This window comes from Cornus florida, unplaced genomic scaffold (assembly GCF_030987335.1).
Source record: "Cornus florida cultivar Cherokee Brave unplaced genomic scaffold, ASM3098733v1 CherokeeBrave_3.0.0_Hap2_Chr09, whole genome shotgun sequence".
Classification (NCBI taxonomy): Eukaryota; Viridiplantae; Streptophyta; class Magnoliopsida; order Cornales; family Cornaceae; genus Cornus; species Cornus florida.
Genome location: NW_026775579.1, coordinates 80,470,183 through 80,485,934, shown reverse-complemented (window position 1 = coordinate 80,485,934; position 15,752 = coordinate 80,470,183). Strand labels below are relative to the sequence as shown.

The 15,752-nt window shown below is 33.1% G+C and overlaps 1 protein-coding gene across 1 annotated transcript; it reads right to left on the bottom strand.

The window, feature by feature from the left end:
* Positions 1–10,739: 10,739 nt before the first annotated feature.
* Positions 10,740–15,500, bottom strand: LOC132274587 (eukaryotic translation initiation factor 5-like). Its single transcript, XM_059775900.1, has 2 exons — positions 15,351–15,500; positions 10,740–12,723 (listed from the first exon to the last, which is right to left on the bottom strand). The coding sequence occupies exon 2, from the start codon at positions 12,390–12,392 to the stop codon at positions 11,040–11,042; it is 1,353 nt and encodes a 450-aa protein (XP_059631883.1). The 5' UTR covers positions 12,393–12,723; positions 15,351–15,500; the 3' UTR covers positions 10,740–11,039.
* Between the last annotated feature and the right edge of the window lie 252 nt (positions 15,501–15,752).

Sequence of the window (15,752 nt, the reverse complement as noted above, 5' to 3'; positions counted from 1 at the left end):
CAACAATAAATAGTCAGCATTAAGTGATAAATAACAAGTGACTTCAAAATGTGTATCTGTCGATCTCACTGCGATCGACCTCAGCAACTTAGCAATGTCGATGATAATGAATGCCACGGTGGTATAACAAATCAGAAAAGAAAATGGCTCTGTAACCTGCCACAAAAGGCCAAGGAAAACGATACTTCATGGGACTGCAAAGAAAACAATACACGTTAATGAGATTGATTCAGTAATTTGTTGAATATGTGTACCAAATATGTGGTTGTAAGTAAAAGGGCATAATAGTAACTTGACATACTCAGATATTTTGATTATTTTTTCACAATATAATAATGAAAGTAATGTTTATCTAATATGTAATACCTCTAGTTTTAAAAAGGGATATAATTGGAATTTTACTATTTATTTTATTATTTTCATTATTTCTTTTATTATTTCTGGGTGCTTACGTGGCTATGTGTTGATGTGTTTATTTAAATTAATTAATTATTGATTTCCATTTATTATTTGATATTTGAATTAAATGGATTTAAGTGCTTTATGTGAATTATTTGAATTATTTAAATAGTTTAATTATTGTGTGCTATTTAAATTTTTAATTGTATTATTCTATTTAAATTTCACTGTTGTAAGATTAGGTTATTAAATTAGGTTAGGGTTTTAGCTTTATAATACATCTCACATATGTAACCGACGTTTATATATCATAGGTTGGTCTATGGGCCGGGTAAGTCAGTTAGGATATAATTGAACCTAGGATTATTTAGCCTATAAATATACGATTAATGTTCTGTCTAGGGTTTGAGAACCCTGTTCACGTTGGTGGAGGCAGAGGGAGACCAGAGAGGGCAAACAGAGTGTTCACCGAAGAATTGAGGAAGACGTCGGTGTAAGGCAAGTTCTAATCCTAACTCTATCCCGTTGACTTATGTTTTTTGCATGTCTAATTCAACTCCAGGAATAAATAAGAATCAAACTTAAACTGGTGTTCATGTCTTTGATGTTTTTAAACTGAATGTGGTCGTGGATTGTGTACTGTTGTTTTACTTACTTTCCTATGAAATTCTTAATCTAAGTTATGTAAACTGATGTACAGAGATTTGAACTAGTTTATAATACTCTGAAAAGCCTTAATATTACTCTGGCTCATATGATTGATTTACTTAGAACAGTGCGTGTTCTTGAATTATAAACTGCTCGCTCTAACCTCTCGTTGCATAATTCTTGTTCCGATTGTTGTCGGTGAATGACTAAGGCATTAAACTGTTTCTGGATCATACTGAGACATAACTTAAACTAGTAGCAGCTTTAGTAATTTAGGACGGATGAACTGGACGTCGCCAGAGAGGACACAGTTGAAGGAAGCAAGCAAAACGGAAGAGAGGGGGAAAGAGGCGGCTCCCCACAAGGGTGGAGCCGGCTCTAAAGCACTTGGAGGTGGCTCCACACACTTGTGGAGGTAGCTCCAAGAGGATGGAGGCTGTTCCACTTGTTTTGGAGCCTGCTCCATCCAATTTTCTTTATTTTTTTCGTTTTCTTTTCAGTTTTCTTTTATGTTCCGGTGATTCTGTTGCTTCGGGGCTTAATTCTTGAAGGTAACAGGGTCAGTACAGGCTGTGTTGGGAGTTGTCAGAGAGGTTCTAAGCTTTATTAAAACTTCAGTGAATAGGCTAATGAAAAATTTAAACCAAATGGGTGTTTGCTTAAACCGTAGACAAATTTAAAATAAGCTAGACTACGGTTCATGGATGTAAAGGAGTTTAAACTGTGAAATTTTAATACAATAATTTTCAGTGATGGATTACAGTTAATATGTTTTAGTAATCTCATATAGGTATGGAAGGTACAGGTTTCTATTTGTCTTGATGACTATACTTGAACATTAGGTAATTTAAATGAATTAGCTTACTGTTTCTGGGAGGAAGAGAATTGAAATTGTTTAATCTTAGTATAGCAATTTTCATTGACGGTTCTGTAATTATTTAGGTACCAATGTCTTGGAATCTAAGCCTGTAAAGTTATATACTCTGTTGTGCTTTTTTGGAATAAATTGGTTTACATGTATGTCATGTATAGTCAATTATTTTATCATGCTAACATGGTACAATTGATGCTTATATTTAACATAATAGTATCAAATGTGGACTTATGGAATAGTTGGTATTTACTTATATATCGGTATTGTCAACTGCCGGATATTAGATTACATGCACCGGTACGGGACGGTGGCATGCCTAGGTTTGGATTAGTTTCAAAATACTAAATCCTACCTACACGGAATAAGGGAATGGATTTTAAAACAAATCCTATTTATGCTTAAGTCAAAGAAGCTGCACAAGCTGAATGACTCGCTGGATTGCTTGTTATATATGTTAAGTCAAAGAAGCTACACAAGCTGAATAACTCGCTGGATTACTTGTTATATATGTTAAGTCAAAGAAGCTGCACAAGCTGAATGACTCACTAGATTGCTTGTTATATATGTTAAGACAAAGAAGCTGCACAAGTTGAATGACTAACTGGATTCTTTATGAATACTTAGGATCGGACTTTAAATATATTTTTATGATACCGCGATATGAGCTTGAGTCTCAGAGTCGTCGGTTAGGGAGCATATATGCAATAGGATGCGTAGCTGGATATGAGAAGTTGAGGTGTACCCTGTTAGGTTTAGGTACTCATGCCCACCTATGGGTGCGTTTTCGCATGTTGCCTTCTATTCAGGTTAAGACCCTCTTCATAGTCTAGTGAGAGTCCTGTAGTGTGAATATACATACGTGCGGACTAATAGCTATTGTTGAGTTGGTTAGAATGTATATACATATCGAGTCTCTGCTTGGATTGTAGTAGGTTAGAACTTGTTCGTGAGTCTGACCCACCTCTATTTTTCAGATACTCGTCAATTCCAGACTTAGACTTGATCGTGCTGAGCAGAGACTACTACTCACTCTTCCGACGACGTAGGACTTTTCTCCATGGTTTACTCTGGATGTTCTTTAAGTAGCTTTCATTTCAGTTTAGATTATTATTAGGGGTCCATTAGAGATGGATTCCCGAGTTGTATTAGAATTGGAGAAGTTGGATGTATCAGATTAATTCTTTATTTATAAAATTTTATTCTGAGGTTTTCAGTTTTGGATTATCATTCTAGTTTTGTTTCAGTAGTTTTATTTATTCTTATTTATCTTAACTGTATTCTGTATTCGTTTATTGCTAATTGGTTTGATATCCTCGGGTAATTGGGCGTGAGCCTGGCCAACCCGTTTTTGGAAATCTAAGCGTATCACAGTTAGTATCAGAGCACTCCAGGTTCTAATGTCCTTAGAAGTGTTTTCGTTATAAGACTTCCGCGTTGCGTCTCTTAAAAACTTAGAGCCATATTAGGATTCGTTGTACTCTAAAATACATCATACCTCGGGAACAGTACCCAGAGGCATTGTTTACCTTGAGAATTGTGCCTGGGGGAAAAAAAATCCCACCTCAGGAATAGTACCCACATTGGGAATTGTGTGTCTGGGGGCAAATATATATATATATATACACACACCATGTACTGTTCACCTCGGGAACAGTACCAAAGGTGACACTGTTTATCTCGGGAATTATGTTCGGAGCAAAAAAAAAAAAGATTGAACGAGCAAGCTTTGGAATGGAGGGCAACTCAACTGATAAAGAGGATTTAAATAAGATACGATAAAGTGGTTTAACTGGGTAAAGATAATATCAGCACAAGTTCAAATTCAAAGGAGCAGATAATCTCTTAAAAAAATCTCCTTTGATCTTGCAACGAACTGAGGAAGAACCGGCTATAAGAACAAGACCCTACCAGTCAATCAGGTATGACAAAAACAAAATATTAAATCCCTGCCTTCCTTTTAGACCTCTTGTGATTGACTTGATCGTCGGAGAGCTCTTGGCAGGCACCACACCGATGTTGTCAAGATTCATCGATATTCTCCTCTTTTCTTTACAGAAAAACAGTGTCGTATTGGGCCGTGCGGATTTCTTTCCCAACATTAAGTATTCAGCGTTAAGTGATAAATAACAAGTAACTTCAATATGTGAATATGTCGATCTCACTGCGATCGACCTCAGCAACTCAGCAATGTCGATGATGATGAATAACACCGTGGTATAAAAAATCGAAAGCGGAAAGTGCTCATCAATTTGCCACAAGGGGCCAAGGAAAACGATACTTCATGGGACTGCAAGGAAAGCAATTCACGTTAATGAGACTAATTCAATGATTTATAGAATATGTGTACCAAATATGTGGTCTTACGTAAAAGGGTATAATTGTAACTCGACATACTTAGATATTTTGATTATTTTTTCACAATATAATAATGAAGATAATGTATATCTAATGCATTTAATTGAATTAGCAAAAAATACGTGTGATGCACGTAAGCGATGTGTTTGTATGACCATAAAGTAAAAAGTTACAAAAAGATTACAACAAAAATATAACACAATTTTTAGTGGAAAAATAAAATGATTTGATTCATGCATATCAAAGACCCAATGTGTAACATGTGTTAAGCATGAAGTTCTATTTTTATTTTTTAAATTCTAAGTGAATAGAAGGAGAATAGAAGAGTTCTACTAAATAAAATTGTCCTTTTTTCTAATATGTGCCATTTTAGTGCAATTAAATTAATACGTAATCAAGAAAAATATTCATGTCATTTGAAGTGTTTCCCGCAAAAGAAAACGTTTTAAAATAAATTCAACCTCAGGAACAGTAACCGGAGGCATTGTTTACCTCCAGAATTGTGCCGGGGGCAAAAAATAACAAAAAAAAATCCCGCCTCTAGAATTGTGTGTTCGGGGGCAAAATATATATATATATATATACACACACACAACATGTACTATTTACTTCGGGAACAGTACCCGAGGTGACACTGTTTACCTCGAGAATTGTGTCCGGGGCAAAAAAAAAAAAAAACCACCTCGGGAACAACACCTATTCACCTCAGGAATTGTGTCCAGGGGCAAAATAAAAAATAAAAAATAAAAAATTGACATTCCCAAAGCTAGACTAGCAAGCTTGGGAATGGAAGGCAACTCAACTAATAAATATGATTTATATAAGATACGATAAAGTGCTTGAACTGGATAAAGATAACCTCAACAAAAGTTCAAATCCAAAGGAGCAAATAACCTCCCAAAAAAATCTCCTCTGATCTCGCAATGAACTGAGGGAAAGTCGGCTATAAGAACAATACCCTACCAGTCAAACAGGTATGACAAAAATGATATTGCCTTCATTTTAGACCTCTGGTGACTGACTTGATCGTTAGAGAACTCTTGGCAGGCACCACGCTGGTGTCGTCAAGATTCATCGATATTCTTCTCTTTTTTTTACAGTAAAACGGTGTTGTACTGGGCCGTGCAGATTTCTTTCCCAACATTAAGTATTCAGTATTAAGTGATAAATAACAAGTGACTTCAAAATGTGTATTTGTCGATTTTACTGCGATTGACCTCAGCAACCTCGATGATGATGAATCACACCGTGGTATAAAAAATCGGAAGGGAAAAGCGCTCTGCAATCTGCCACAAGAGGCCAAGGAAAGCGATACTTTATGGGACTATAAGGAAACCAATTCACGTTAATGAGACTGATTCAGTAATTTGTTGAATATGTGTACCGAATATGTGGTTGTAAGTAAAGGGGCATAATAGTAACTTGACATACTCAGATATTTTGATTATTTTTTCACAATATAATAATGAAGGTAATCTGTATCTAATATATTTAATTGAACTACCAAAAAGCACGTGTGATGCACGTTAGCGATGTGTTTGTATGATCATAAAGTAAAAAGTTACAAAAAGATTACAACAAAAATATAACACAAATTTTAGTGAAAAAATAAAATGATTCATGCATATCAAGGACCCATTGTGTTAAGTATGAAGTTTTATTTTTATTTTTTAAATTCTAAGTGAATAGAAGGTGAGTATAAGAGTTCTACTAAATAAAATTGTCTTCTTTTTTTCTTTTTCTTTTTCTAATTTGTGCCTTTTTAGTGTGATTAATTTAATATGTAGTCAAGAAAAACATTTATATCATTTGAAGTGTTTCCCACGAAAGAAAACGTTTTAAAATATATCCCACCTCGGGCACAGTACCCGGAGGCATTTTTACCTCGAGAATTGTGACCAGGGCAAAAACAAAAAAAAAAATCCCACCTCGGGAATTGTGTGTTCGAGGGCAAGAAATATATATATATTCACCATGTACTGTTCACCTCGGGAACAATACCAGAGGTGACACTGTTTTACCTTGGGAATTGTGCAAGGGGCAAAAAGAAAAAAGTACCTCGGGAATGGTACACCTCGGGAATTGTGTCCTGGGGTTAAAAAAAAAAGAAAGAGATTTGCATTCCCAAAGCTAGACGAGCAAGCTTGGGAATAAGAAATCTCCCCTGCTTTCCTTTTAGATTTTCGCTAACTGACTTGATCGTCGGAGAGCTCTTGGTAGGCACCACACTAGTGTCGTCAAGATTCATCGATCTTCTCTTTGGCCGTGCAGATTTCCTCCCCAACGTTAAGTATTCAGCATTAAGTGATAAATAACAAGTGACTTCAAAATGTGTATCTGTCGATCTCACTGCGATTGACGTCAGCAACTATGGAATGTCGATGATAATGAATGACACGGTGGTATAACAAATCGAAAAGGAAAGAGGCTCTGCATTCTGCTACAAAGGTCAAGGAAAACGATACTTCATGGGACTGCAAGGAAAACGATACACATTAATGAGACTGATTTAGTGATTTGTTGAATATGTGTACCAAAAAGCACGTGTGATGCACGTGAGCAATGCGTTTATATAACCATAAAGTATAAAGTTACAAAAAGAGTACAACAAAAATATAACACAAATTTTAGTGAAAAAAATAAAATGATTCATGCATATTAAAGACCCATTGTGTCAAGAATGAAGTTCGGTGTTTTTTTTTTTTTTTTTTTTTTTTTCTAAGTGAATAGAAGGCGAGTAGAAGAGTTCTATTACATAAAATTGTCCTTTTTTTTTTTCTTTTTTTTTTTTTTTTTCTAATTTGTGCCTTTTTAGTGCGATTAATTTAATACGTAATCAAGAAAAACATTCATGTCATTTGAAGTGTTTCCCACAAAAGAAAATGTTCTAAAATATATAACAATCAAGTTCACTTATTAATAACCCATGTTTGTATCTTAATGAGGTATAGTGTAGATATGTGCTTTAATTAGTCTTTTTCTTCTAAAATTTCAAACTAAATAAAACTTTACAACTATGATTTAAAAATATTTTATTAGATATTTTATTTAAAAAATGAAAAATGTTAAGAAATAGAGAAATCTTCAATTCTTTCTTATAATATAGTAATTTTTTTTAAGAAAAACATTTGTGTGCTTTGAAGTTTTCCTACACAAGAAAACATTTAAGAATAAATACCAATCAAGTTCACTTATTAATAATCCATGTTTGTGCTTTAATGAGGTATATTGTAGATATGTGCTTTAATTAGTCTTTTTATATTTTTTTAAAAAATAAAAAATGTTAAAGAAATTAGGAAAGGGGCTAACGCTTTTGTTATAGATATAGAATATATATATATATATATTTAAAAAATAAAAAAATGTTAAGAAATTAGGAGAGGGGCTTACATTTTTAGTGTAGAAATATAGAAGAACTTTAATTCTTTCTTGTAAGGTAGTAATTTTTTTTAATAAAAATATTTGTGTGCTTTGAGGTTTCCCACAAAAGAAAACGTTCAAGAATAAATATCAATCGAGCCCATTATTAATACAAGCATACAAGATGTATCAAATTGGATTTAGCAATGTGCCATACATTTCCTTGCCAGTTATCCTGACGTCCTGTAGTGGAGGATTTTTGGTTAGGTGAGTTCTAAGAATTGCACATGTCGAATGGGGTCCTTATTTAGGGAAATTGACAGGTTGTACACTAGTTGACTTAGTGGTTAGAGTGTGAGAGCTCTTCCATTCCCTATTAAGGTCCTTACCTTAGTTCCAGTCGAAACCCACAAGTGACCATTACGCTAACGAGCTTGTTTCTGATTCCGTAACTCATAACCTACATTTGTGCTTTAATGAGGTATAGTATAGAAAATATGATTTAATGATACTTTATTAAAAAAATTATTTAAAAAATGTATAAAGTTGAGAAATAGAAAAAACTTTAATTACTTCTTATAATATAGCAATTTTTTTTTAAGAAAACATTTGTATCCTTTGAGATTTTCTTACAAAAGAAAATGTTCAAGAATAAATACCAATCAAGTCCACTTAGTAATAATTTACGTATGTATTTTATTGAGGTATAGTGTAGATATGTACTTTAATTAGTCTTTTTATATATTTTTTTAAAATAAAAAAAAATGTTAATAAATTAGGAGCTGAACTTCTACTTTTAGTATAGATATTCACTTACTAATAATCCACGTTTGTGCAAGGTTTGTGCATGTGCTTTAATTAGTCTTTTTATAATTTGGACCAAATAATTAATAGTTTCGTATGTACATACGATGCACGTGAGCGAAGACGAGAATAAACAATAGTGTTTTAATAGATATAAAGATTGTAGAGGACAGGTCCGAAAAAATTGTAAAATTTTGTAAATTTTATTTTTGGTCCAACACGAATAGGTATTATTTGATAAAACTAAAAAATAAGCATTAAAAATTTCAAGTACTGAATTTTAAGCGTTGAATATATTAATCTGTAAACTTGTTTGATATTATATTAATTTCAAGCGCTGAATTCATTACGATTATTTGTTAAATGCAAAAACTGAAATCTAAATGTTGTATATATTACATTTTTATATTGAATGTCTTCTACACATAATATTATTATAAAAGTTATTACATTTTTATATTGAATGTATATAAAATAATGAATTTCACCAAAGAAATATATCAATCTAACAATGGATATTAATGTCAAAACTGATTATAAAAATTTCAAAATCAACATATAAAATGAATAACTTACGAAAATGAAATATTTATGAGAAGAAGATTAGAATTCATGCACAAATCATTCAATTTTTATTTATATAGTAGATTTGCATCATAACAATAATGTGAGGGTGTGAGGGTTTGATTGCATTATTGTTGATTATAAACTTGAGTGAACCATACAATATATATAAATTTTTTGTTGAATATTATTTATATTTATACTATTTGAGAAGAAAAGTCTAATGAAACATTTGAGAAATTAGAGTAAACTAAAATTAAAAATCTATGGAAAGGGAATAGAAATGTAAAATGGAAATAGAAAGTCCATCAATACTAATTTCAATTTACAAGTGATGGAGAACCTAAAAATATAATATTTGAGGGTAACATTGTCATTAATAAAATATTTTAAAACTTAAAATCACTTACCGTCTTCTACGATAATCGTTAAGCAAGGTTCGTGTTGCTTAAAATTTTGACTACTGCATAATATTTTAAGTGGTAACTTCTTTTTTTTAAGTGGTAACTTCCACGCTAAATTTAAAAATTCCCAAGCCCTTTCTTGTTCTTCAATATCACCGAGTCTCTGTTTGCACTTTACGATCTAAGAAATGAAGTTGTTAAGGCTCTCTACACTCTCTTCTCGTCTTCTTATATTTCTACAACTTAAAAACACTCTCTTTAACAGGATTTGTTGTTCAAATCTCATTTGGAAACAAGATTTACACAAGCCATTTTCTCTTATAGCAAAAACACATGCATCACACATGAGCGAATAACGTGATTAAAATTCTTTGAAAAATTGTGAAAAATTACTTGATGAAAGGTTAATTTCGTATTATAAGAGAAAATGCAAATATAACAATATTTATATTATGAATGTTGACTCTGATAAGTAATTATGTAGATATATAGGAATAATTCAACATTTAATAAATAGTTTACTAGAGGAAGAAAAAAATCAAAGAATTTTTGAAAAACAAAAAAACAAAAAAATCGAAGTTCTTTTTTTTCAAAAAAAGTTTCTATCAATCTATAAACAATCAATTAACTAATGGAATAAAAACAATTGGAAACGAAAAATATGATAACTCCATCATAAAGGGGAAAAAAATCTAAAACCGGTTTATAATAGATAAATAATTCAAAACCTGCAAAACGAAATGGAAATTATTTTGACTAATCATACTTTTGATTTAAAGTTTCTACTACAGGGAGTTGTTAACTTGCAAGTTCAATCTATTAATTTATGAAGTTATAAGGACAAAATGCAACAATTCTACTAATATACTCAAATGGAAGTTGGCGTTCCATTCCCCTCTTGGTTCTTGCCGTTTTGGCCTCCAAGAGCATTCAAATTTTATTTTATTTTTTCTTTTCTTTCATCAATCATTCATGAATTTTCTTTTAAAATACTTCTAAATTCTTATTGAACTAAAAAAACGGGTTTACTATCTTATTTCTAATATTAGTTTGTTCAATTCCTTGAACCTTGTTGTTCAACTACATAGAAAACCAGAACTGCTATACATCGATCTCCTCCATTAAAAATATGTTGAGCACACCAATTTAGGACAAAGATCGATACAAGTTCAAAAAACTCACTTCATTTCGTCCTAAAGAGCTTCTCTCGTCTTTCTTCCAACCGAGCAAACAGAGGTTCGGACAAAATCTTTAAATCACAAATGCAACACAACGCCAGTTTCATGATGCAAAGTTGCTTTTTTGTTAAACAACCAAGAAAACAAACACAGTGAAGAAAAACTGTGAACTAGTACATTGGAACTGGTCAAAGTGAAAAACAGAAAGCAACCCGGGAAACTCATCAGATAACATGATATCCGCCTGATGCTTACCCTTTATTTTAAGGCAATTACAATGCCCAACTGATAACCATAAAGACAACCAACCAAACCCAATACCAACACAACATTATTGGCAAAGACACAACAGCTCTGGTCCATTATTTTTAATCTAGTACAGTAATTAAAAAAAAAACACCATTGGAAAACGCATCACGAATCATGCATGACTGGATGGGAGTGCATACCAATTCACTCCTCTTCGGATTCAGACTCGGCACTCTTGAGCCACTCCACGAAGGGTTTGACATTTTTCCAGATTGGAGAGCTTTTATTGCCACCGCTCAAGCCATTCTGAAACCACTTCACTATGAACTCTTCTTCCAGCACATCATTGTCGTAGAGTGTTTTCAGAACCAAGGCCACCTCCTTCACCGCCTCGGGGCTCGCTTTCCCACAGAAATTCTCAATGGCATGCAGCAGAACTAGCTGGGATCCCTCATCCTGAGTCGCAGCTTCTAGGTAGTTCTTTTTATTGGCCACCTCCTTAGAGAAACCCTTCCCAACACCACCAAAAAGAGCTTCAAACAGGGCATCTACAACCTCTTGAGAAGTTCCAGAAAGAGATCCAAGAAAAGACTCGAGCTGGCTCACAGATGAACCCTTCTTCATGTATTCTTTAATCTCATTAACAAGCCTCTCATGGGAATTCATAGTATCAACCCCATTTTCATGTCCATTAACTTTGGATTTCTCTTCACGCTCCGGAGAGTTCTTACCTGACTTGGGCTTCTTTTCATCTGTGGAAAGCATGACCATCCCAGCCGTGACAGTAGTCAGTTGTTCCTGAATCCGTTGTAGAGCTGCCTCTGCAGAAGTGTCAGTCTGCCATTGAACATCGTCCTCATCATTGTCTTCATCATTGGCTGTCACTGGTTCTTTCTCGTCTCTTTCCACCGGTGAGTTATCATCGTCAGAAACATGGGCTTTTTTCTTTGTTGACACTTTGGAAGAAGCATCCTTGGATCCACCAGAGGAGCCTTTCTTCTTCGCAGTCTCTTTTTTCATTTTCTTCTGCTCCTCATCTGCTGCCTCCCCTTCCTTGAGCCGCTCTCTCTCTGCCCTCCTCATGGCCTTCTTGTCTTTTGACCCCTTCTTCTGCTCAGGAGGGTTCTTAATAATAAATGTAGTGAGCTTGTCCCTCATATCAACATCTGAAAGAAATCCACATGCAGCACATTTTAGGGTAATCATCTGTGTCTTTGTGATTATTATCTCAGTTTCAGGATTACCACAACCATAGCACTGCACATATTTCTTGATGAAATTCTCAAGAAGCCCTGCAAGCTTAGCAGTGTCATGAGCCCCGTTAACATGGGATGTTCCTGTCTTCTCATCAAATTTGGATTGGGCACCAAGCTCACAACCAAAATACTTTGTGGTGTAAGAAGCTGGTCTACCCAAGGCCTTTGCAATATCAACCATGTTTACCACGTTAGTCTTGATGCCATTTCCTCGACCTTCAATCTTTGTTATCATTCTGGGCATCTTATACCTATAAAAGGCATCATCTTTGTTTCCAGCACCAATATTTTGTAAAGCCATATTGTTTTCCACAAAATAACTCTAGACCGGACGTTATCAGAAGGGGCACAAGGTGTCTTTTTTTGGGAGAATTTCTTCTTTAATATTGGACTGATTTTTTGCAAATGGAAAAGGTCGCATAAACTGGCTATAGCCCTGAAATGGCCCAAGACGCATGCAGCCAACTTTATCACAAAAAAGCCTATACTTTTTTCTTGGCTTTGGACAATACTCTCCGAGCAAACCGATTGATGACAAAAAGAGAGAGGCCAACTCAGACATAAAAGAAGCTTCTAACTTAACACACTCCACTTTGACTAACTGCAATTATTGCAGGTTTAACAGTCAATTCCTGAAATATAACAATGGCAGTCAGAGGTAGCAAAAGAAATTTATAATAAAATAAAATATAACCCAAAATGGTCAGAACTGAAATCCTGCACAATTATTCAGATGTAGCAAATAAAATAATCAGTAATTCATAAGTGAAATATTCCAAAAGGCTGCCAATGTCTCTGTAGATAGGTTAATGACAGTTCCACCCAATAACATATCTGAACTCTTCATAAACAGGCACATATAATTCACTTTTTATAATAGTTTTATTAAAAAAATCAAGCATATAGAACTATTATAAAAAAAAACTACAATTTATTAAAGAAAATAAGAAACCTATGGTCAAACAAATTAGTTTGACCAAGAATTTATCAAGGAAAATTTTATAAATCCCTTCATATTACACCCCATATTAAATGATAAAGCATAGAAGAAACACTTTCAATAATGTACAACTTAATTATCAATTGCAATAAAAATAGAGGATTGGATGTAGTAGTATTTAACTATTCTAAAATCTATAAACCTAAAAAAGAGATAAAAGAAACCTCAGATCAGTAAACTGAAATGTTCCAACTTGATGCCAATATCTCCATTCACATGCTATTGACAGTTCAATTCTCTGACTAAGTAAACTCTTCATAAACTACAACATATATAATTCACTTGAAAATTTGAAGCATGTAACCAAAACTTAACTACTATAAATTATAAAGTAAAATATGAAACCTACGGTCCAAAAAATGGTAAGCGTGAATTTATTAAGTAAAAGATGGTATTTCTTAATACAATAAAGAGAAATCAACTACAACAGCCTATGAACATAACTCCCAAAGGCAAATAAAATAAATAAGTAGCATTCAAATATCCTATACTGCAAATAAATAGTATAAGAAACCTCAGCTCGGTAACTGAACCCCTCACTGCAAATATCTTTATCCAGTAGATTACAAACGGTTCTATTCACTAGTACAGCTGAACTCTTCGAAAACAAGCACATACACAATTCACTTTTATACAGCTAGTTTTGTGGAAACTTCAAGCAAATAAACAGATTACTAAACAAAGTACCAGCTACAACTTAGTAAACATGAAAATTATTGTCAAACAAATTAGTAACCATGAATTTAGTACATATATTTTAGTAATCACTTCAAATTAGTTGATTAGGGATAAATACAAAACAACTTTTGCAACTTTGGTAATACTGCAGTTTGCAGATCAGAATAAAGCTTAAACAATGTGAAAGGAATCAAATTTGGATTGGGAAAGTTCAGAATAAAACACCAGCCAGATATGAAGACACTATTTACAATGCAACATGCATTTAAGCAACGTGAAAGAGAAGCCTTAATCAAAAACAAATAGTTAAAAGAAGAATGAAAAAAGAAACATCTAAATAACATGCATAAATACCTAAACAATGTGAAAGGAATTAGCAAAGCCAATAAGCAGTGAGGTATAACTTGAATCCCAATCTTTCAAGATATAAACTTAGAGCTATGAACTTCAGCCAAAAAATGCATTGAACTCATTTAACAAGTGCATGAGCCACCATTTCTCCAAAGTACAATTACAAAACCTCGAGGATATTGATACAAAACAATGAATTATTATTAATAGATAAAAAATAAATAAATAAATAAATAAAAATAAATAAAAAGTACTGTAAAAGCCTCAAATACAGCATTGAATATGCTTGGTAGCGGATTCATTGTTTCATATCAATATCACTGAGTTTCTGTAAATGTACTTAGAAGAATACGCTGTGGCTCATGCACTTGTAAAATGATTGAAAAGGTTTATCAATGAGTTTTTGGCTACAGTTCATACCTATAACATATAAAGTTTATATCTTGAAAAATTAGGATTTAGATTCAAGTTATACCCCACTACTTTTTGTTCCACTCAAATATTGGTGAATATAAATTTGGCTTTTCATGAACATGTTCCGAGTCCAATGAGTCGATCCATGGGTTTTTTGAGATTGGATTGTTTGCACAAATACTTAGCAAACCAACACAACCGAGCATTATGATCCAAGCCTAAGCTATTCCTGAACGACTCAGTTCAATTGCGGCATTATGGTGCATAATGTGATAAAGTTTGACTATCAAACTACTATTTTTATTGAAGTAAATAAATATGTCAAAGGAATCCCTTTCACATTGTTCAGGTTGTTTAGATGTTTCTTTTATCATTCTTTTAACTGCCCATAAGAGCACAACACGAAAATCAATTTATCAATTCAAAATAACTTAATCTCATCTAACCTTCTTCGTCAAAATACGAGCTAAATTAGAAACTAATCTCAAAATCTGGATCTGAACTTCAACCAAAATAAAACTGGTAAAGCAAGGTAAAAGAAAATCAGATCATCGTATCATCTATTTACCACAGAGAAGGAGAGAAAATAATCAAGCGGATCTAGTACGATTCAATAAATCTAAACATAAATTTTAAACCAACACATATGAGCTACACAATCAAAACTGACAATAATAATATCATGACGACAATTAAGGGCGATACAAATCAATGAAAAACGATTGAACATAGGTACCGATAACCATAGAAATCAATCTTAAATTGAAATACATGAAACGAAGAAGGATTTGAAGGGAAATTAGGTTAGGTTAATACCTTATATGAGAGAGAAAGCAGGTGAAAACCCTAGTCTTTACGTTGCGTGGAAGTGTTGGTTGAATATGGATGAAAATTGAGCCGAGAATGCGAATTTATATAGCAGAGAGAGAAGCGAAACCCTACCCGTGAAGACTCGTTATTAATTAATTAATTCAGGGCAGACTCGTTATTAATTAATTAATTTAATTCATAATTCATAATTCATAATTCATAATTCATAATTCATCGCCGAGATCCTTTGAGATTTTTTTCTTAAATATCTGTCCTTAGGTGTTTCAAATTTACCTTTATGGGCCTTTCATTCTAAATTTACAAATTTTGAAAGACTTCTTTCTAGATTAATTGTTCCTAATAAAACACTTTCACAATATACAATTGTCCAAACAAATACTTGCATTT

Coding starts and splice junctions, on each gene's coding strand:
- LOC132274587 (XM_059775900.1), bottom strand. CDS start 12,392: ATGGCTTTACAAAATATTGGTGCTGGAAACAAAGATGATGCCTTTTAT.